The sequence below is a fragment of the Sylvia atricapilla genome, chromosome 6 (genome assembly GCF_009819655.1).
Source record: "Sylvia atricapilla isolate bSylAtr1 chromosome 6, bSylAtr1.pri, whole genome shotgun sequence".
NCBI classification, from domain to species: Eukaryota; Metazoa; Chordata; class Aves; order Passeriformes; family Sylviidae; genus Sylvia; species Sylvia atricapilla.
The window spans coordinates 48,893,851-48,915,996 of NC_089145.1; the positions used below are offsets into that span (position 1 = coordinate 48,893,851).

The 22,146-nt window shown below is 37.4% G+C and overlaps 1 protein-coding gene across 2 annotated transcripts in view; it reads right to left on the reverse strand.

The window, feature by feature from the left end:
- The window catches only part of SETD3 (SET domain containing 3, actin N3(tau)-histidine methyltransferase), a 62,509-nt gene that overhangs the window by 21,201 nt on the left and 19,162 nt on the right, over positions 1 to 22,146 (reverse strand). For both annotated transcript variants that reach the window (XM_066321848.1, XM_066321849.1), the window contains 5 exons: positions 17,048 to 17,157; positions 15,323 to 15,415; positions 12,098 to 12,246; positions 10,906 to 10,978; positions 10,133 to 10,389 (listed from right to left, as the gene is read on the reverse strand). In XM_066321848.1, coding sequence (XP_066177945.1) covers positions 10,133 to 10,389; positions 10,906 to 10,978; positions 12,098 to 12,246; positions 15,323 to 15,415; positions 17,048 to 17,150 — 675 coding nt within the window. In that variant the 5' untranslated portion in view covers positions 17,151 to 17,157. The remainder of the gene's footprint in view (positions 1 to 10,132; positions 10,390 to 10,905; positions 10,979 to 12,097; positions 12,247 to 15,322; positions 15,416 to 17,047; positions 17,158 to 22,146) is intronic.

Sequence of the window (22,146 nt, forward strand, 5' to 3'; positions counted from 1 at the left end):
TCAGACACAGCATTTAAATTAGTGACCAAGTTTTCAATACCTTTTTTTGTACTTTCACAAAACCACTTAGAACTGAGTGCAGCCCCATTAATGGCTGAAGTGGGAGAAGCTGGGCTGAGATTAGAGGTGTTTTGCAATGAGACAGCCTCCCAAGTCCCTCCCGAAGCAGTTCACATAACAAAAAGACACATGAGCTCCATTATCTCCTGTGGTAAATCTCCTTGCAAAATATGAGTTTACTGTTCACGCTGAGCCTTAGATTTATAGGTCCATTCTGCAGTATTTCATTCACACAGGTACAGTAAGACAGCTACAAAACCCCAGCTTCCTTGCAAGAGTCTATGTTTGCATACTATGACACATCATTTACTCTATAGGCTCTTCCCAAGGTACAAAGTTTACCTTGAATATTTTTCATTTCAGGAAATTTCAGGAGCTGGACTTTGATGATCCCTGTGGGTCCCTTCCAACTCTGGATACTTCATGATTTTGTTTAGAGCAGCACACATGCACTGTGTTCATGGACAAGTTCATCCCATAACTCTACTACTAGTGAACTCCACTATTAGGTGAATTACAAGCCACAAAAAAAAGAAAAGAAAAAAAAAAAAAAAAGCAAAGCTGTGATGGAAAGCCTGAAGTGAACTGCTTTGAAAGAACAGAAACAGTATTTCCGATTCACAATTGCTCCTCAACCAAAGAGTTTGCTAACAAGCATTAATATTATGCAGTATGGCAAAAGTTTTGTTACCTGTGAATCAACTACTGAAGTTTCCAAATAAATCCTACTGGGAGCCACTTAGGTGGAAGCTTGGATCACGATCACCTCATAACGAAGCTTCCACAGGCCAAAGTAAGTCCTGGAGCTAGAGGTACGCATCCAAAACTAAAAACTTACCACTTCCTCTTCAACCCACATTCAAACAATAGTACAAGAAAATAAACTTTGGTTTACTTAGCAACATATCAATGTCCTACTGTGTGGAGTATTAGCATTGGGTCTGACTGAAGAGGATAATCCACTTTGTAATTTAGTTAAATTACTAATTTTAACAAAGATAAGTACCCTGTATAATTTTGCAGTGCTTAAAGAATACATCCTTTGAGTATTCTGCTCTAAGAAACATCAGCTTGCTATAATATTTTAAATTTATGGAACATTTGTAACTGCTGTTATATCAGGAAAAATATTAAATCTGCACAATAAGTACAAACTTTATATGAGAAAGTATACTTGTAAGTGCATGATGATCTCCTGATGTCTGCTGAGGCACTCACTTCCACAAAAGACACAGACAACATCCCTGGGGATAGACTCAAATGTCCCACAAAGTGCAACTCAGTTAAAAAAAAAGACTACTAACAGAAAAGCAAACAAAAAACTGTCTCCACTCTATTGGCTGTAAAAAGAGATGCTTATCTGCATTCTCAACCAGGAGAGTGATTGAGAACCCCATCTTCAAAAAAATGCCTTAAAAGCCCATACTACTAACAAGAGAATGTATTATTCCTCCCAAATGTGGCTTAAACTATGCAGAAACAAATTTTGTTTTGCGCTGGCACATAACGCTTTGAAGTACATCTCTGCTCCTCTAGAGGAAAGCAGGCGTTTAGGCCACCATGGCAGAATCCATTCAGAATATGAAATAAATTAAAACCTGCTGATTAGGAGATCTTAACAATGTCTGTACGATGAAAGATAACATCTATATCCAAAATGAAAGATATGTTTTATCCTGTCTGTCCTCCAACTCTGAATCATTTTGACTGTGAGAAATACCAGACACCAAGCAGGACATGCCTGTATTTCCATCTAGGCCAGCATGGTCCAACTGGTGCCCGTCGTCTGAATCTGGACCACAGGATGCCTCCATATGGCCTGCCACCTTTTCCTTGGAGGAGATAGGGAACAGCTGTTTGAGGAGCAAACGCTGCCTGAACAGCCAAACACCTCCTCCTGTGTCCGGCTGGCTCAAAGCCCAGAGCTGTCGCCGTGTTCCTGTGGAAGGCAAGGAAGGAACGGGGGAAGAAGGCAGCAGAACCTCCCACCCACGCAAGGACTTGAGCTCTTCATCTGCCTGACTTGGACAGACACAACCCAGCCAAGCCTGGAGCTGCTTCTGCCACTGAGAGGGGCAGCCACAGGAATGGCCCAACAAAGCCCCAGGATCTGCTGTTAGTGTCATCGTAGCTGGGGGTGGGATATACCAGAAGTGACACAAAGATCAGGAATTTGGCACATGTTCGCAAAGTCTAAACCACCTTACAGCAGATACACTAAGTGGTACAGTACAGGCATACTGTCAATCTTCAATCTGCTGCCAGCAAAACAGATTAATACAATATTTTGGCCTTCACAGAGAAGAAAAACACAGAAAAGCATAAATATATTTCATTATTAACTGCCTATTTATTTATTATTGATCAAGAAGAACAACTTGGGCATTGAAATCCAGATAAAACAAATTAGATAACAACTCTATTTTTACCTTTGCAACTGCCCACTCAATCCAATTTTAAAAGTCTCCTTAAGGAGACATGCATAGTAGACAAGTAAACAAAAGGGAAAGATTTTACAGGGTTTACTACTGTGCCATCTTTCCTCCACCCATTTTTCACAGTGTCGCTGACATCATTTCTGAAAAAAAGCTACTTGACTGGTACGCCAATGAGTATAAATCAAGTGGGGAAGAAAACCGAGAATCCTAAAATCCTACCTGGTACAGAAACAAAACTGAATTCTGTTTCAAATACATTTGCTTCTGACTGCATATTGGTTGAACTCTTCGGAAGCATTAAAATATTCTCTATTACATCAACTTAAAAATAATAATCACCCTCTGATTAATTCAATAAGGTGTTTTTAAAGACAGTACACTTGTCTGCGTTCAACTCAAATATCATTTGGCACACAGAAGTTAAATGGTGGTGTCTTCAAGCCAAGTACAGAGAGACACCAGATGTTCTACTTCACGCTGACCTGGAAAATCATGCACTTATTGGAATACGGTAGATTAAAAACAACACAGAAAAACAATGTAAGGGCAGCATAAGTCATAAAGCATCATCACAACTTCAAAAACTGGTGTAAAAATTATGCTAGAAATGTGAAATCTCACCTAATATAGCCAATACTGCAGAGTCACACATGATACCAGATTTTAGAGATGCTATAACATTATTTTGAAATCTAGAACTTGATGTGTCAAACATCTGAACTAATATGATATTCCAATCCCTAACAGCTCATGACTGGATTTTAGCATTTGATTCACAAAAATCAATTAGTCAAATTTTAAATGAATAATACATGAAACTTAGTATCTGACCAAAAGGGATTACAGCGTCCAGCAAATTAAGTTCTCTGTCCAGTATTGCACACAAACAGATCAAAATATCTTTGGATTATGGATTACTGCAAAGCTTGTATTCACAATAGGACTACAACACTTTCACAAACAGTGTCCAGATGTCAATGCACCATAGTCAGACAACTGTTTGACAGTGTTCCTGTGAAATGCTGGAAGCAAACTAGACTACAGATAATACTTAAAAATTATTAACAACTTCTACCGAAGAGATTCTATTTAAAAAAATTAAAAACAGTGTGACTCATGGGGCAGCTTCTGCCTTCTTGAGTAAGAGTAGCTTGACAGAAGGAAAACACTAGCAAGTATTTGCTCATTAACTTTGCAAAGAAAAATAAAACTGAGTCAAAATAAGTTTGCTTGCTAAAATGTTACTTAAATAGGTGACTTTGCTTTCTCCATTCAGTTAGAATTTTAGAACCAAACTGATCTCTCTTGTACTGGAGAGCCCAGCATTGGATACAGTACTCTGAGTGTTGCCCCACCAGTGCTGAGTAGAGAAGAAGGATCACCTCTTTTAACTGCCAACAATCCTAATGCAGCTGGGATGGCATTAGACTTTTTTGATGCAAGGACACATTGCTGGCTCATGCTCAGCTTGTCCCCCAACATAATAATGGTATTATTTCACTCCAAGTGCAGCACTTTGCACTTCTTGCTAAACATCAATTGGCAGCCCATTTTTCCAGGCTGTCAAAGTCCCACTGGACTGGCACCTTACCAGAAACTGAAGTGAGGCTGATAGGCTTGTAGTTCCCTGGGTCATCTTTCTCTCTTCAGGATAAGAGTAACATTTGCTTTCTTCCAGTCCTCAGGAATGTCTCCCATCATCATGATCACTCAAAGATCACTGAGAGTCATTGAGTTTGCACTGAAAAGGACCTTTAAGAGTCACCTAGTCCAACTCCTCACTGTGATAACCAGGAACATCTTCAACTAGATCATGGTTGTTCAGAGCCCCACCCAAGCTGACCTGGAACATTTCCAGGAATAAGGCATCTACAACCTCTCTGGGCAACCTGTGCCTGTGTTTCACCACTGTTACTGTAAAAAATGCCTTCCTCAGATCTAGTCTAAATCAACTCTCTCTTAGTTTAAAATCACTTACCCCTGGTCGTCTTGCAACAAGCCCTCTTGGTCACCATCTTTCTCACCCCCTTTTAACTACAGAAATGCTGCTTTAAGGCCTCCCTGGAGCCTTCTCTCCGCCAGGATGAACAAGGCCAGCTCTTTCAGCATTTCCTCACAGGAGAGGTGCTTCAGCCCTCTGATTATTTCTGTGGCCATCCTCTGGAATCTCTCCACATCCTTCCTGTGCTGGGGACCCCAGAGCTGGGTGCAGTACTCAAGGTGGGGGTCTCATCAGAGCCGGGGGATTGAACCCCCTCTTTCAATCTGCTGGCCACACTGCTTTTGATGCAGCCCAGGCTACAGCTGGCTTTCTAAGCTGCAAGCACACACTGCTGGCTCATCCACCAGCACTCCAAAGTCCATCTCTGTAGGGCTGTTCCCAACCCCTTCAACCTACAGCTGTGGGTAGCCCCAACACAGGTGCAGCACCTTGCACTTTCCCATGTTGAGGCTTCCCAAGAGCCCACTTCTCAAACTTGTCCAGGCACCTCTGGATGGCTTTCTTGTACTTGGGACTCCTGAAGGCCAGTCTCACCAGTAAAGGAAGGCATTTGGTACCCCAGATTTTTACATGTTCTTTGTCATGGTCCCTCACTCCATCCAGCAACAGCCCACATTTCCCCTGCTTTGACCACCTATGTACATATAGAAACTCTTTTGGTCACCTTTGATAACCCCTGCAAGATGCAATTACTGCTGCGCTTTAGCTTTACCACCCCTGGATGATTGGACAATGTCTCCATATTCCTTCCAGGTTACCTGTCCCTGCTTTCACTTTCTCTATGTTTCCTTTTAATGTCTCAGTTTTTGACAGGAGTTCCTTGTTGATTTGTGAAGGCCTCCTGGCACTTTGGCTGACTTCCCGCTCTTGGGATGAACTGCCCCTGAACTTAGAGGAGGTGATCTATCAATATTAACCATGTTTTCTTTCTTGGATCCTTCTCCTCTCCAAAACCTTATCCCATGGGACTCTTTGAAGGAGATCCATTAAGCAGCCAATACTGCTCTCCTGAAGAGCAGAACTGTGACCTTGCTGTCTGGACTGCTTCCTCCTCTCAGGATCCTGATATCCACCATCTCAAGGTAACTAAAGCCAAGGCTGTCTTCAACCTTTGCATCTCAAACAAACCCTTCCCTTTTTGCATGAGGTCCATGAATGCAAGTAGTACCTCTCCTTCTTGGCCCCTCTGTTGCTTCAAGTGAGGAAGCTCTCCACAAACCCCCTGGACTGCTTATGCCCTGCTATGCTGCTCCTTTAACAGATACTGGAGTGAAGCCCCCCATGAGGAGCAGGCCCTGCAAATATGAGGCTATTTTCAGCTATCTGTAGAAGGCTTCATTCACTTCTTCCTTCCTCCTGATCAGGCAGCCTTCTAGCAGAGGCACACTACAATGTCAACCATATTGGTTGAGGTTCAAGTTTTTTGGTTTGTTTGTTTGTTTTCTTTCCAGACAGATAACTTGCTGAGGCTCTTCAGGGAAAAAAAAAAAAAGGTCCCTCACTGGTCCAGAGACTACAGGCAGAAAACAGTCTAAATCAATGCCAAACTGCCATCCTGGACAGTTCCACAGAACTGGTGTTTTTTTCCAGCAGATGAGAGGCAGCTACATACAGACATTACTTACTCACAGAGTGCCACTGAATGCACACAGCCATGGCAAAAGCTATGGTTAGCTAATGGGCTCTGGTGGTTTTGGACTTACCACTTAAAAGATTTTAAAACTCAACTAAGTTATCGTAAAACTGTCTTTTATTTAGGCAGGTAGTAACAGCTTTTACTACAGCTGGGGAGAAGATACAACACTGCTTCAAACTCATCATGTTCAAAACGTAAACAGTTTGGACACTTCTACCTTCTCTATGTGCATTCTTTGTCTTCATATCTTGTTTTGATTCACAAAAACTTCTCTGTAGCTGACTACAAACAGGCATAGAGATGCACCTGAAAATCGAACACAAAGACCACTGCATATTCTTTTAAATAAACTTCAAACTTGGATGTATTTTCTTTAGTAATATAATCTCACTGTGACTGTCTGTAAACTATATGGCTCCCCCTTGTGTCTATTACAGCACACTTCAGTGGACAAAAAAAATGTTTAACATTAAGCCATAAATATTTGGGCTTTGTTCACAGTTCTGCAGGCTTACAGTACTCATAAATGTTAAAGAAGCCACAGACATACCTTCCTTTCTCTTCCCCCGAGAAGAGAAAACCCTGCAGCTTACAGAATTTCTCTTTGGAACAAACTACAAACAAAAAATCTTGCAAACTACAAGTCTGCAGCAATGAAAGTAGTCTTTAGAACATTCCCTGTATTTTGATACCAATGCAGAGGCCAAATGCACCGTTAAAGTACATCTGCAACAACTTTTAACTGTTTTTTAGTTATCAAATTACATATGTTTAGAGAGGTGTCAGTGTGGTTTATAGAGCCTGGCTAACATGCTCAAGAGTTTATTTTTGTCTGCTCAACATCCCACCTGTTTCTGCTTATCAAACCAGACTACAGTTTAGCTTGCAACAGCTGTGAAATTCATAAATCTGCCCGTTCTTCATGTGTAGCCAGACTAAGCACTTGGAGAAAGAGTCAGAACTGCAGCAGTCACCCTTACGGAGAAGCTAAGGAAATAAAATACAGCAGCACTTTCTCAAACCATGTTTGAAACCGCACACCTATCAGAAGCCAAATTATTTTAAAAGCAGTCTAGCAATCCTATTTGGAAAGAAAAATATGCATTTGAAGACAGGACCTGTTAACCTTTTTATTCCCCCTGCCATTATAAATATTTTGTAGACTAAAAATGTTGAAATCAAGATATTTTTCCTGCACAAAGCAGTCCCTTTTTTAGTATCACAAAATAGTAAAAATCCCCAGCTTTCATTTCAAGATGCTGTTAGCATTAATTCCTGCAGTAGAACAACCATCAATAAAGTCAATATAATTTAAAGCTTTTTGTATTACAAAAAATGTATTTGTACTTTAAAAAATATACTTTAAAAGGTATTTGTGCTTTAAAAAATATTAGTCTGCATGCTGAAAGCAATATGAAAATCCTGGTCACACAGAACAGCTTTCATTAAAACACTAAAGCAGTAGTTGTACTGAATGAAATGATGGTATACAAAAATCTAAAAAACCCTCATTTCATCAAGCTTGGAGAGTACACTGCCTTTCATAGATAAGTGGGTTTGCTTTGCTTTTTTCATTTACATGACAAATTTTTCTCTCACTTTTTCTTCCCTTTTCCATCTGCTCACGAATTACCCTTAGCATTAGTATTTTGTGGGTCAATTTTGTTCACAAAATGATATGAGTACATGCAAGCTGATACTAAAATAAATTTCAGCTTTTATGAATAAGGAAAATGGTACTTTCTTTAGGGAAGAAAGAGACTTCTATTTTTTCTCTATGAACTTTTTTCCCCACCATTTCATATATTACAAGCTCTTATTTTTGAGAGCAGAAACAGAAATCAAAAATTTAAACTCTTCCATAAGTTTTCATCAAAAACATTAATAATAGCTGCCCAATACATACAATTCGCATTACTAGAGCAAACCGAATTTATCTGACTTTCTAATGTGAATAGTAGTATTTGGTGAATAATAGTAAAGAAACATTCAGTTGAAATTGTGGTTACATAGCAGTGCTGAAGTAAGGCACCAAACAACCAGAAACCACATAGAATTTAACTAATATTTATTATCTCTCATTCTACAAAGTAAATAAATAAAGCAAATGAATCCTACCTGATCTACCTTCATGCTCATGTTCAACAATGTGAAACTACAGCTATAAAAAAAGATATAGATAACAAGAGTACAAGACAAGCAATAAAAGCATTTGTCAGAACCAAAAAAAAAAAACAACAAAAACCAAACCAAAGAAAACCCCAAACCAAAAAAGAAAAAACCCAAACCACCTAGTTTTCTGACCATTCTGCATTCCAGGATTTTGTTTGTTTTGTTTTTAACTAATTGCTGCAGTCACATTACCTCTCATAATATTACTGGTGCAGGATTAGTTAGTGAAAATGATGGAATTGGTCATAGTGGTAGTTCAGCTGATCCAGGTGATTCAGTTCTGAAAAGAACTGCAAGAGTAAAAATAGCAGCTAGGAATAATTGGATAATGTTCCACAAAATTCTGCTAATAACGTGTCAAAAACAGTAGACCTTTATAGTGTGAAAAAAAATATCTAAGGCACAACATTTAGAAGCTCTGTTTGATCAGGCATCATATTTTGAGAAACTAAGCGAAGTCTGGAAGACGAAGTATGGACTGGCAGTCTAGGATAGGACACAGAAAGAAAAAAGAGTTGGCTGAACTATCATTTCCTGAATTGTGACACCTGGAAGGAAGAATTCAGTTTCCTTCTGATATCAAAGCCACTATTCCTAGCTTATTCTCTTGTGCATCTGATTTGGCTTTCACCTATAATTTTCAATTACTTCAGTTTTCAAAATGTATCCCTCCGCTCCTTATACTACGTAAACTGAATTTGTGTTTGACACATACTCGGTTCTTAAAACACCAAACAGCTACACAAAATGATGTAACATTTGTTGAATTAAAACAGTTGATAGAAAAGCTTTGGAGGTCTGGTAACACTAAAGGAGAGTAGAATAGCCTTGTGTCTTCTGAGCTCACCCATGGCCAAACAGAATGTCTCTAGATCACACATTTCGAGAGATTCAGTACATAGAGTTATACTTTTTTTTATACAGATTGTGCCACAAAAAGTTTTGAATGTTTGGACATTGAGCACTACCTTGAGAACAACACATCAATGTTCACTTACAACATTTTATCTAGGTATCAGTTAGAATAACAGGCTTCTGTTAGAAACTCAGTTCAAATCATTACTTCAGAACACAATGAAAAGTTCACCCATCTCAAGCCTCTCCATACCCTAACTGTTACCAGATGGGTTTATCTCTGTATTTGAAAGCAATCAAAATAATTACACTAAATAGAACAGAAAACAACAGTTAATCCACATTCATTGGAAATACAACATATGCATTGCTTTTATTCTGTCAATTAACAATTACAATTTTACTTTGTTAAGTGTAAACTACACATTTTTCAAAGAATCATAGAGGCATAGGTTGTAGATCTCTGCAGGTAATGCAGAAAAGTTTTCAACCTCCTAACTTCTAGAGACTGGCTAACAGTATCAAGATGAAAGCAGTGACCGGATCATTCTTGATCTCCTTTTCCCCACAACAAACAAGTCCAGCTCCCTTAGTCTCCCATATAGATAAAGGGCTGAAGCAAATTACACGTTAATTGCGCCCTCCTCTGGTCCCATTCCAGTTTGTCAACATGTCTTTTGCACTGGTGGGCCCAAAATTTTACAGTGTTCCAGATGAAGCCTCACCCATTTTAAACAAAGGGCAGTAATCAACCAACTTCTCTCAACCAACTAAATACATTTTTTATATATCCATAAGCTGACTGAACTGCAAAATTTCAACTGGTTCAAAAAAAAACAGGAAATTGCTTTAATGATTCAGACTTTTAAGGGCAATATACCTGCCCTATTATTCAGCATCACTGTTTTCACACCTTCCACAATGAGGATCATGAGAACAACATGTATATACTATATCTGAGATTCTTACCTGAATGACTTTGTAGAAATAGGCATATTGTCGAGCTGTATTTTTATATTGGCTAAAAACATCATGTATGGCCTGAGTTGATTGAAGATACTGTACTTCATCTTCTTCAAAATAGAGAGGAGTATCATATTCACTGGGGAGAGTCTGGATGTAGGGCAGCCAGAAAGAGTTGGGGTTGGCTCGCTCACAAAGGAGATGGAATGCCAATGTTATATTGCCCATGGCTTGAAGAATTCGATCTTGAGAATACAGGGATCCTGAATTAACCAAGAAAGGTGAGGAACTAAATTGATTCTCCATAGAAAATATTATCCTAGATTGACTTTAAATTAACATGATTAAATAACAGATTCATACTTAAAAAAAAAAAAAAAAAAAGCTTTTCAGGTTTCTAAAATATTTAGCTGCCTACACTGTATTATACTGCAAGTTTTTTGGCACAGCAAATGCCTTGTATACAATTGCATGACAAAACTAGAACAATATTCTCAATACCTCAGAACATTTTATCTCCAAGTATTATACAAGCTACATGATATGTGTTCAAAATAACACACACACTTGTGGAAGATATCCAGTGCACTCAGCCAGAAACTAACCGGGAAATTAAATTCTTTCCACTGATACTTCAAGTTTCTAAATATTCCAAGCCTGATGGCTGGCATGATAAGCAAGCCCCTGTAATAAGGAAGATAATCTAAAAAAAGAAAGTCTCCTATTGAAAGATCTCATAAATATTAATTTCTTTCTTAAGAACTTCCTTGAGCTCTTACCTAAGACTGAATTTTTAGCTGACTCAACCGTCATCAATAGTTTTCTAGGAACCCACAGAAACAATTCTTCAGCCTACAGAGAGAAAAGAAATGCAACAGAGGGTCAGTTAACATTTATTTGATATTCCAAGTGTCTCAAATATACTCCAACTTTAAATTACAAGTTGTTTGCACAATTTTTTAAAATCAAAATTCTTCTGAATCAAAATTCTTCCTTCTCTTCCACTGCAAATTCAACAACCAACCTGTGTTTCATATTGTGGTAAACAAATGTTTCAGTCTGAATTACACAAAGCTTTAAGCACAGACACTCAGATACCAAATAAAGCCCTTCCATTTTGGAAATGCTAATATTTACCACACAACTGTAAAGCTACCAGATACATTATATTGCTAATAATTACATCAACACATGTTTTCTCAGAGTAGAGTTTTTTCATATTGGCTGTTTTTATTCTAGAAGAACTGTTCAGGATTTCTATCAATGTATTAACTGCGTGCTAATGAAGCTCTTAAATGATTACACTATGCTTAGTTTCTAACAGTCATTCTCCAACAGCTGGTTGCTCTTCACAGCTGTCTCCCAGCTACAAAATGGGAATGGAAAGACACAGTTTTAAATGCTTACCTTTTAACAGTTAGCTAACTATGTGTGTGTCTATACTCCTTATCTGATGATAAAAAAATCTCTTAAAATAATCATAATTTGGGGATTTTTTAATTTTCAATGGAAAATAGGTATTGCAAACGCATCTGTCTGAGACAAAAAGACTAGTTTTTTAAAAGAAGAAACATGAATAAAGAAGAGAAGAGACTAAATAGGTATTGCAAATACCTCTTTTTCAGGCTATTTTTTTCAGTTCTTTAAAAGGGACATGAAAGAAGAGACTAAATAGTTAGAAAACATGGAATAAAGGGATATGTCAGTGTGGTAGAGTACTCTGGTGATTAGGTAAAGAGTACAGGCAACACAGAGGAAAAAAGATTGATTAAAAATTCATAGTGCTATCAGTAGTCATCTAAAATAATAATCAATTTTATTGATAATGTTCTCAAGTACACAGAGATTCAGTATGTAATGTTTCAGAACAGCATAAGCAGTTAAAAGGGGGAAAAGCGTGAGCATTTCAGAGCTCTGCAGATACATCCCAAACACAATTTTCTAATCTAAGTCAAATGTTCACATGCTCACCTTTATCTCTCTTGTTGCTTTCAAACCAAATCCCTCCTCTTCAAAGTTAGCTATTTCAAAACCCTCTGTGGATGCTCCATTTTCAGTTGCCCACTTTATCAATTCAGGGAAATAGTCATCTCTTTTTCCATCAAAGACAACAGACAAACCTATATACACAATTTATTGAAAAACAAATGCAGAAATAAGAGGATCCAGAAAGATAAAAAACTTCAATACAGAAGCTCACATAAAAAGCTATCTGCTAGTTTCACAGCAGTGCTACTTTGAAGTAGCTGAGTCAGAACTGGTCTCTGTTAAATGTTACTCAATACTATATAAATGTCATGCCCAATTTTCATCAAATTCAATATTGTGCCAAATTGGCTTACCAGTCATCTTAAAAATGCAACTGCCCAAACTGAGCAGTAATGAAACATGAAACTCTCCTCTTCTTTCCCTTTAATAAAAGCCAAAACATTTCCAATCTTAGTATCAATGATAAATGCAATCACCACAACATGTTGATACAGACAAGGAAGAATTTGAGAGGCAAGCTGTAATTTCATTAATTCAGCACCGCAACTGATGATAAGCAGATCTTGAGTTCCCTCTTTCACACACAAGGCAGTTAGCCTTTTCCTGTAGCATATGGATCTACTAAAACATCTAAGAATAGATCTAAGGATGGATCTAAAATATCTAAGGATCATCCCCCTGACATCACAGAGCCCATCCAAATTTTTACACTTTGCTTCTCCAATGGCATGTGGTCCACCAGTGAAATCACAAGCTTCATTCATTTCCTCCATTTTCCTCTTTACTGTGAATTTATTTGAATCTCCCTATAACAGTTCCTGGCTATACTCAGGCAGCTCTCCTTTTGTACCTCTTCATCTCTGTGTGTTCTCTTCAACCCAAATTCCAGAGTCAGATCACAATAAAAGTGTCCAAAAGCCCCCAGAATGCTCAGGTCATTTCATGAGTGACCAAATATTATCAGCAAGATGCTTTATATCCTAAGATATTTTGGCTACGCACAGGGAATAAAATACAGTTTGAGATTAAGATTGTTTTAGGGGAGTAGCATTAGTATATTTAAAATATCCCCCTCCTGCCTCCAAATTTTGCATTTGAAGGCCCAGAACTAAATAAATCTATAAATTATAGTGCAACTATAATTTAAAATTTTCATCTTTGATGATGCGGTATAAAAATTTATTAAGTATTTGCAAAGTACTTTTTGGAATATAATGACCTCACAAACCTGGTAAGACTAGTTGCATAGTTTCTACAGAACTTGGTAGGTGTTTGTCCAAGACTTTGCTCTTTTGATTTCCAACTTTGCTACTGTAGAAGACTACTGGAAGCTTTTAACATCCAGCTTGTACTTCAGACACAATAAACATCTCTGAAATTCTACTTCTGTTTATCATAAACAATGTGGATCAATATTTCCCAAATCTTTCCTAATTAAAAAGAAAACCAACTCCTTTAAATTATAAGCACCATTGGGGAATAAATTGTTTCTATATGGAACAAAATATAGCTGTACTGATGAAAACCTATAATGAAAAGTAGCTTTATTTAAGACTTTGCTCATGAGTCAGACAAGGAAAATTTTAGATATTAAAAATACTCAGTTTTCAAATTAAGAGTTTTCTATATTGAAGATCATTCTAGTTCACATTCTGCAACTCTGTGTTCTAGTCAAGGAAAGCACTAAGTATAATATTCTTGGCAACATATATTAATATGAACATTTCAGAGCCCCCAACAGGAACTTCCTCTGCTAACCATCTAAGGCCTTTATTAAGTCAGCAAACTGTGTAATAGTAACTACTATGTTCCACTAAAAATGGTCTTGAAAGATGCCATACCATTGCTCTTCACTATGTACAAAAAAAAAGGTTACATGGAAAGACAACTGTATGTCAATACCAGTGTGGTTAGTAGGTTTTGTATCTTCCAAAGGAAAAAAAAAACTCTATTAAGATGATACTTTGATAATTCTACCACTTCTGCCAGCAGCACCTTCCCTGTGGATAGTTTAATCTTTCTGGTGCAGAAGAAAGTTACAGCAAAGAAGCCAAACCCCAATGCTAACTCTGCTCTTATTAACCTAAATTATGACTTACTTTAACACATATATTACATCATAAAAACCTGGACACATACAAGAATTTCATAGAAGTTACGGCACAGTTGAAAAATAAACCAAGTTCATGTCTACACAACTACAGAATGCAGTCACTCAAACAACATCATTTATTCTTCCATACACTCTCTGTCAAAAAGTGATGTTCAGAGGTTTGTTAAGTCCTTTCATGAGTAAAGGTTATTATGCATCAGTCAAAATATATTAAAAACAGGTGGGAAAAGGAAATTTCAAGCCTCTGAAGTATTTTCTTTATCAAGTAACACCGTGAACTAGTTAAGCTCCATTTATATGTAGTCTGGCTTTCTTGCTGTTACTGTATAAATACCAGAGAAGAAAAAATTGGTTAGGACTTTTTCAGGTATGTCTAGCCCAAATCTACTCATTGCAAGTTTAAAAAGTTACTTCTCAGTTATTAAAATACAGTCATAAAAGAGGTTAATTATACTAAAACTTATATGAAGAGCATTTTTAGAATGTGCCTCCAAATATAACAAAATTAATATTAAAAAAGTGTCATCAACAGCAAGATGTTACAGACCATAACAGAAGAAAACTGGTCTAGGATGAAAAATAAGTATACCTTAAACTTTGGAAAACTGGCAACAAGTAAATTAATTTAATAAAATGAACTGTGATATAATAATAATTTCTTTATTTTGATTCTGTGCTTCATTTAGAGCAGACAGACTTATTAGCTGATATATTTATTTTGTGCATTTACATATTTTTGTCATCACTTGATGTCATGATGTTGTATTGCTGAAACTGTTTCAACATCCACTAAAGTCTTGATGTAAAACAGTTGCAAATTTAAATTCAGAATGTTCAGATTTATAGAGGGAGAGCTGCAGACCATGCAATCAAGGAACCAAGGCAGCCTATTATTCTCTAAGGATTTTTACTTCTAGTGCTTCAGATTGTGATGAGAAAACAATTTCAAGCTCCTTTTTTTACTTATCAGGCAGAATTCTCACAGGATCATCTGTCTGTGATAATAATTTAGAATTCTGAGTATTACAATGGTTAATGCCAGTGGAGAAGCCCACCTGAACATTCAGAAACACTTGCAAGTGTTTCACACTTACCTTTTTGCTTTTTGCGGATTTTCTCCACAAGCGAACGGATCTGTACATATTCTTCCCACTCCTTACCAGGACCTGGGGGAGGACTGCTGCATTCTGGAAATAAAAATGGTTTCTTTAATTAAATACATAATATAGACATATATATGCACACACATATATACACATATATTTTAACCTCAGAATTATAGTTTCACAGCAACTTAACAGAATCCAGGTACCATTTGTCCTTCAAACATGCTTACAAGGCAAATAAAACAATCTCCACTATTACAAACATCCCATAATATGATGGGTAATTAATTTAGACTTTTGAAATCTTCACAGTATAACTTCTTTTATTTTTAATATTCTTTCAGATATAAGAAATAGCAAATGTCTAAAAAGCCTAGAAGAAAAAAAAAAAGGTAAACAACTAGGCCATTAAGTAAATAATATCTCAGATAAGACAAATGACAAAAAATGTGTCTGTTTTCAATAATTCAAGCAAAGCTCTCTGTTTATATTAGCCTGCTTGCCACCACTCTGGCTGTAATGAAAGCAGATAATAATAGCACAGAGCATACCTTAATTAATTGAGAAATTTGCTGGTACATACGTTTGACCTGCCTAGTCAATACTGTTTTCATAGATGCACAAGTACTGGAGGGACAAGCAAAGGAACACAAAGCCATGCTTTAGCTTTAGATTACATCCACAGCGTCTCTGCCAATATTCTAAATGTCAGTGTGGATTTCTTCATCTAAGCCATGTAAATCCAAGTGGACAGCTGAAGATTACCTTGCTCAACTGATTTGAAAAATCTTAGCATTGAATAAAATATGGAAGCTTGACAAAAAGAACAGCTGATACTTGTCTTTGCTTAGCAAATTAGATCTACATTTTATTTTTGGTAGCAAAGCAGAGGCCAATTGTAGCATAAGCATCAAATTGCTTTGCCAACTCCTTGTCTCCTCTTCATGGGCAATGCAAAGAAAAATTTTAATTTTTCTAAGGCAACATTTAGATGTGTCCAGAATATGAAAATCTGGATTTGTATTTCAGAAAGAACTGTATCACAGCACAGTTACTAATGACTGTAGAAAGAGTCAATAGTATTTTAGCATCATTGTATGAAATTATGATCTGCTTCTCATATTTACTAGAAATAATGGATGAGTTCCAAGCTCCTCAACAAGTGAAATAATCTTTGGTCTATACATAAGACTGAAGCACTACAAAAAGATTCCAAACAGCAAAACCAACAACAACAAATTTATCTAAGCAAGAAAAATACCTGTGTAGTTGAACTGAGTTGTATTACTGCTTCCCACAGTTAATTTCCCTACTCTAGTATCAGTTCAAAGTACTGTTCCAGTGATAAATGGAAAAGTATAGTTCTTCAAGTTTACAAGAAAAACATTTTTGACAAAGCTTCAATACCAACTTACCTAGTTGTTTAAAAGTCTAACCTTACCCAGTATCTTTGCTTGTATTCAGACGAAAAGCCAAATGCTGCCACAAATATCTAATATGCCCATTAAATACATGTTTAAATAAGCAATAATGGCATATATTAACAGAGATAGTTTAGTATGTATCTCAGAGTAACTATCTTAAGCACTGTAAAATAGCAAGCTTGGCCACTTAGAGAAAAAATAGAACCCACTGGCCTCAGCAAGAAAATGTTTTTGAGTGGTTTGCACACCATCCCTTTTTATGCCAGAGAGGCATAAAAACAAAACTTACTTTGCAATAACTCATTACTTAGATTCAACATTTCCTTTGGAGATACTGTCGCTGTGGCTCCTGTACTTGACTTCTGAGTTTTTACTCGGCTCTTCTTCCCCATCTTCCAACTAAAACAGATTAAGTAGCATACTGTCACAAATTGCTGTGAAACAACATACGAAAAGCATGAATGAACAAGATCTTCTTTCACTAGTCACATAAAAAAGAAAATAATGAGAAATTATTTCTCACACATATGTATGTGCAAGTATTACTTGCATGGCCTGAATGTAAGAGCCATACAGTGCAACCTGAAGCAATATTTCATGTAGTTGCACATTAATTACTTCAGAGTAATTAGAAACTAGAAATCTTAGAGACAAAAATTATTCGAATCACATGCAAATTCATTAGTTGTGAACAAATATTATGGATTCCGAAGTATTCAGCCTATAGAAAACCAGGTTATTTTATTTCATCAGCTGCATGGCCAATAGCAGCTGAATTAGTATTTTGACTGTATGTTACATAGTACTTCAAAATGAATTGAAAATTAAGTATTCCATTTCAAAAGAAAAACAAAATACCATCTGTATAGCTTTGCTGCAGCTTCTCAAGGCAACTAGTTAAAGAACACTTATTTTCACTTCCCAAAGTAAATGGAACATCATCTTAGGCTGGTATTCCAATATTCAGCGCCCCTTGTTCTCATGCAGGCCTTAAATCACACAACACCTCCTGGAACAGCAGTACAGTGAGGTGTGAAATATCCAGGGAATTTCTCACATGCACTGGAGCAATTTCTGATGCTGGCACTGAACAGGCTTCTAGGGGAGGGGTTGTGCAGGATCTGCTACTTATGAATAAGGAAGAACTGCTCACACATAGGACAGCCAACTGCCTTGGATGCAGTAATTGTGAAATTGTAGTGTAAGTCTTGAGAAAAGAAAGGAAGGAACAAAGTGGACTAAAGACTCTGGACTCACTGCAGTAGACAGAGCTGGGACCTGCTCAGGGAATGGTAAGCAGAATGACCTTGGAGGCTACAAATGAGTCCATGACAGCCAGTCACCTTCCTGAACTCTCTTCTCTGAGCACAGAACAAGCCTTCCCAATATGAAAGAAAATCAGCAGGCTCAGCAGGAGGCCAGCTGATTGCACACAGGATTCCTCACTGACAGAGCTCAAATGAAACAGAAACATAGATAAAGCAGAAGTGGGGACAGGCAACTGGAGGAGAATATAGATGCGTTGTCTGGGCAAACAGAGGATGAAGGAGGGAGGCCAAAGCTTGTTTGACCTGATATTGAAGATGAATGTGAAAGGCAAGAAGAAAAGCTTTTAGCATGAGCAGAAGACACTCCAGGGAAAGTGTAATTCAGGTGCTAAATCAGGAAGCTACCTAGTGATGAAAGGTACAGAAAAAGTTGAGACACCCAACACTCTGGGCATGGTTGCAGCAAGGGCTGCTATCAGGTTTACCATGTTTCTGCATCTAGTAGCAAAGTTTGAGGGAGAGGAGCTACCAAGGCAAAAAAGCTATGTAGGTAAGCTGGACCTATGCAAGTACACAGGATCAGATAGGAAACATCCAAAGTACTGAAAAAGTCAGTTGATGTCTCTGGAAGGCTGCTAGCAACCATCTCTGAAAAGTCATGGTAATTGCTGATGACAGGAAACTGGTAACTTAAACAAAATCCAACTGAAAGGCAAGGTGGAGGCAGGAGACAGTAAAGGATCCAGAGAAGTAGAAAGTAGTGAATCTCAACTCATTTGCTGTACAAAATGCAGAATGACTTTCAAAAAGAAGTTATTTCCAAGTATCATGGACATAAATGTGACTGGGATCAAAAAACAGACTTCTAAAAGCAAACCCTGCACTGTCTTAAGTAGAAGAGTAAGTGTCTTCATGGAGCAGGGAGAATTGGTGGTTGCCAATGCTTCGACTTATGCAAGGTTTTTAACACTATCTTCCATATCACCCCAGTTGTCAAATTGAGGAGACATGGACTGAATAGGCGGGCAAAAAATGCCTTTGCATAATGAAGTTCAAAGAGTTTTGGTCCATAATCCTTTATGTCAACTGATTAGGTGCAGTATTTCTCAGTAGACAATACTGGCCAACATCACCAGATTTGGATGCTAGGACAGAAAGGATCCTCAGCACATTTGGAGATGATATGAAATGGGAAAAGCAGCCAACACGTTGAAGGGCAGGACCAGCATTCAGAAGAATCTCAACTAACTGGAGGAAGAAGCCAGAAGTGACTTTGTTAAGTTATACAAACACAAAGATCAAGTACCCTGCAATTGGGAAGGAAAAGATCATATACAGCATCACAGCTGCAGACTAGACCAGCAGCAGCTCTGCAGAAAAGGATCTGGAGACTCTAGGAGACTGTAAGTTCAACAAAAGCCAGCACCCATAAACAAGTGAAAACCAACTGCAGTTTGAGCTGTATAAGCAGCAGGTCAAGAGAAGCAATTGTTCCCCTCTGCTTGCACTGGTGAGGCCACATGTCCAGTACTGCAGCTTTGGGCCACACAGACCACGAGGTACTGGCAAACTGGAGCACATTCAAAAGGAGGCCATTAAAAGGCTAACACATAAGATGAAAGACATAATTTTTTTCAGTCTGGAGATGAAAAGTAGTCTGCTACTGCCTTCATCAATGTGACAGGGAATTATACAACAGGTGAAGGCAGATTCTTCTCTCTGCTGTATAATTGTTATTGCTGTTGAAAACACAGCAAAAACTCAACAGGCAACAGAAACACAATGCCTCAAAGGAAATTCCACATAGACATAAGGAAACTCCTCACCCCGAGGATGGTTGAGCACTGAACAGGATAGAGATTTAACTGCATCTCCAAGCGACCTTGCAGAATTTAAAAAATTGACTTGGCAAGGCCCTAAGCAACCTGATTTAACTTTGAAGCTAAAGCAGAAAATGGAGCCTCTCAATCTCCAGATCTAAAAAACATCCAGATGGTTTTTTTCCTACAATTTCACATGTTATTGCAACTGAAGTCTTCATATCTATAAGTAGCCTATACAGTAAATAATATCTCCCTTTATAGCACAGAAGATTCTATGTCCAGTTACTTTGCAGTGAGATGGGAGAGAGACAGTCATGCCCACAATGTTAGACATCTCAAAGATGTCAAACATCTGCTTAAGTTATCAAGATCATCACAGCCACAGCAGCTTTAAGTTACAACACATTGCACAGTAAAATCCATAAAATGCAAAAATCACTGTAAAGAAGCAGAGCTTTGGGCTCCAGGTGTTCTAAGCATTCTGTATATATAAAAGGAATAATTTTATCCTTGGTCAGTGTAGTTAGCTGACCCAAAATTAAATGTTTCCTTTCATATGCTACCAAAATGTTTTGTTCTTTGGCAACTGGTATTAATACTGCAATGTTTTGACCAGCAGCTGAAAATCCTAGTAGCAAAAGTATATAACCTGGCTGCTTTCCTTTTCCATTAAAATTAGAGTGAACAAGAAACTACCAAACCCAAGGTTTATTTTAAATAGTAACTCTGAATGATCAGGAAGCAAGCAAAGTTAACATTGTTAACTCAAAATTAAAGGAGCTCAAAACTGACTGAGAAGCAACACCTCATAAAAGGAAAAAAAAAAAGTAAGGCAAAACTATAAGGTGTTTTCCAAAGAGAAGGCAAAGAAACTGAGTCTTGAATTTTCTGACATTAAACATAGTGCAAGAACAAGACTAGCTCTGAGTAGACAGAGAAGTCTACTGTAAAGTCCTGGGGCACATCCACATTCCGATTTTAGCACTCTCTGACACAGATGTCAGTGGCTCAAACAACCCACCTGTGCTACTTAATTTTATCAGTCCCCATTGAGTTGCATCACTTCCTTTCCCAATACAGTTTCTACCATGAAAAGCCCACACATGCAGCTGGTAAGGAAAGATCCCAGAGATTCAGTGTGAGAACCACTGTCTGATCAGATCTCTTGATGATTGTGAATGAACACTGGACATCCTCCTGAAATGTGCTGCTCTACCACAAACAGTTATATTTGACATGAGATTTCTTAATATTTTTCAGCTCAGATAAAGGGGGCAATAACGCTCATTATGCAACCCATGTTAAATTTATAATAGCACTCATTGGAAATAGGATTAATATAAAAGGTCAATATGAGATGTAGTGTGAGGCAAAGAATAACAATACCAACAAAAAATGACCTTAAAGTTTATTTTCATGGTCTTCCTATGATACAGTCTTTCCCTCTGATTTTTTTCTTTAGCCCCCAGCAGTCTTCTCATGGTACATCCTTCACTTTAGACTTTATTTGCATATCACCTATTCACTTGAGTGTTCCCCTCTCCTATATGCCATCCTGATACATTTATTTTAGACTCTTCTGCTCTTAAGAAGAATCAAGTCAGGTGGGTCTGTAATGGATCCAACAGCAAGATTGGAGATGGAGTCCAAAAATCTTAAGAGCAAGAACCTAATCAGAAAATTAAGGCACTCAAATACTGTATTTGATGATAAAAGTTATAAATTTTCACCTATAGTTTATATCAAGATACTTACAAGTATTAAGATACATAGGTTGAAAAAATGAAATTATTTTGAAGGATTTTGTTTTCTCATTTCCAAGAATGAGGCAAGCTAATTGGTCAATAAATTGGGGAAAAACAGTATTAGCAAATGTTCTATATACACAACTACCAATATACTGCAGGCTTTTTTCTTTCCATGATTTTTTTTTAAAGTTGTATAGAGAGGAATAACCTGCTCAAAATACAAACATCCATCAGTAAATTTCTGAGAAAAAAAACCAAAGACAACTATGCACATATTACACATGGAGACATAATAAGTGCCACTGATTGAGAACAATACAGTGATACATGAAGCTGTTTAAATATGATACAGTCAGCATTAATATTTGAATTTTTCCTTGTATATAACACGTTAGTAGCAAGAATCATTATTCCAATGAAAGTATTGCCAAGAATTATGTCTAAAGATAAAGCTGATTTCAGAGGATGTGAACTACAGCTTCCCAAATACGATGAAAAGGAAAATTTGAATACTGCTTTGTATTTGTATTACCATCCTAGATGAACATT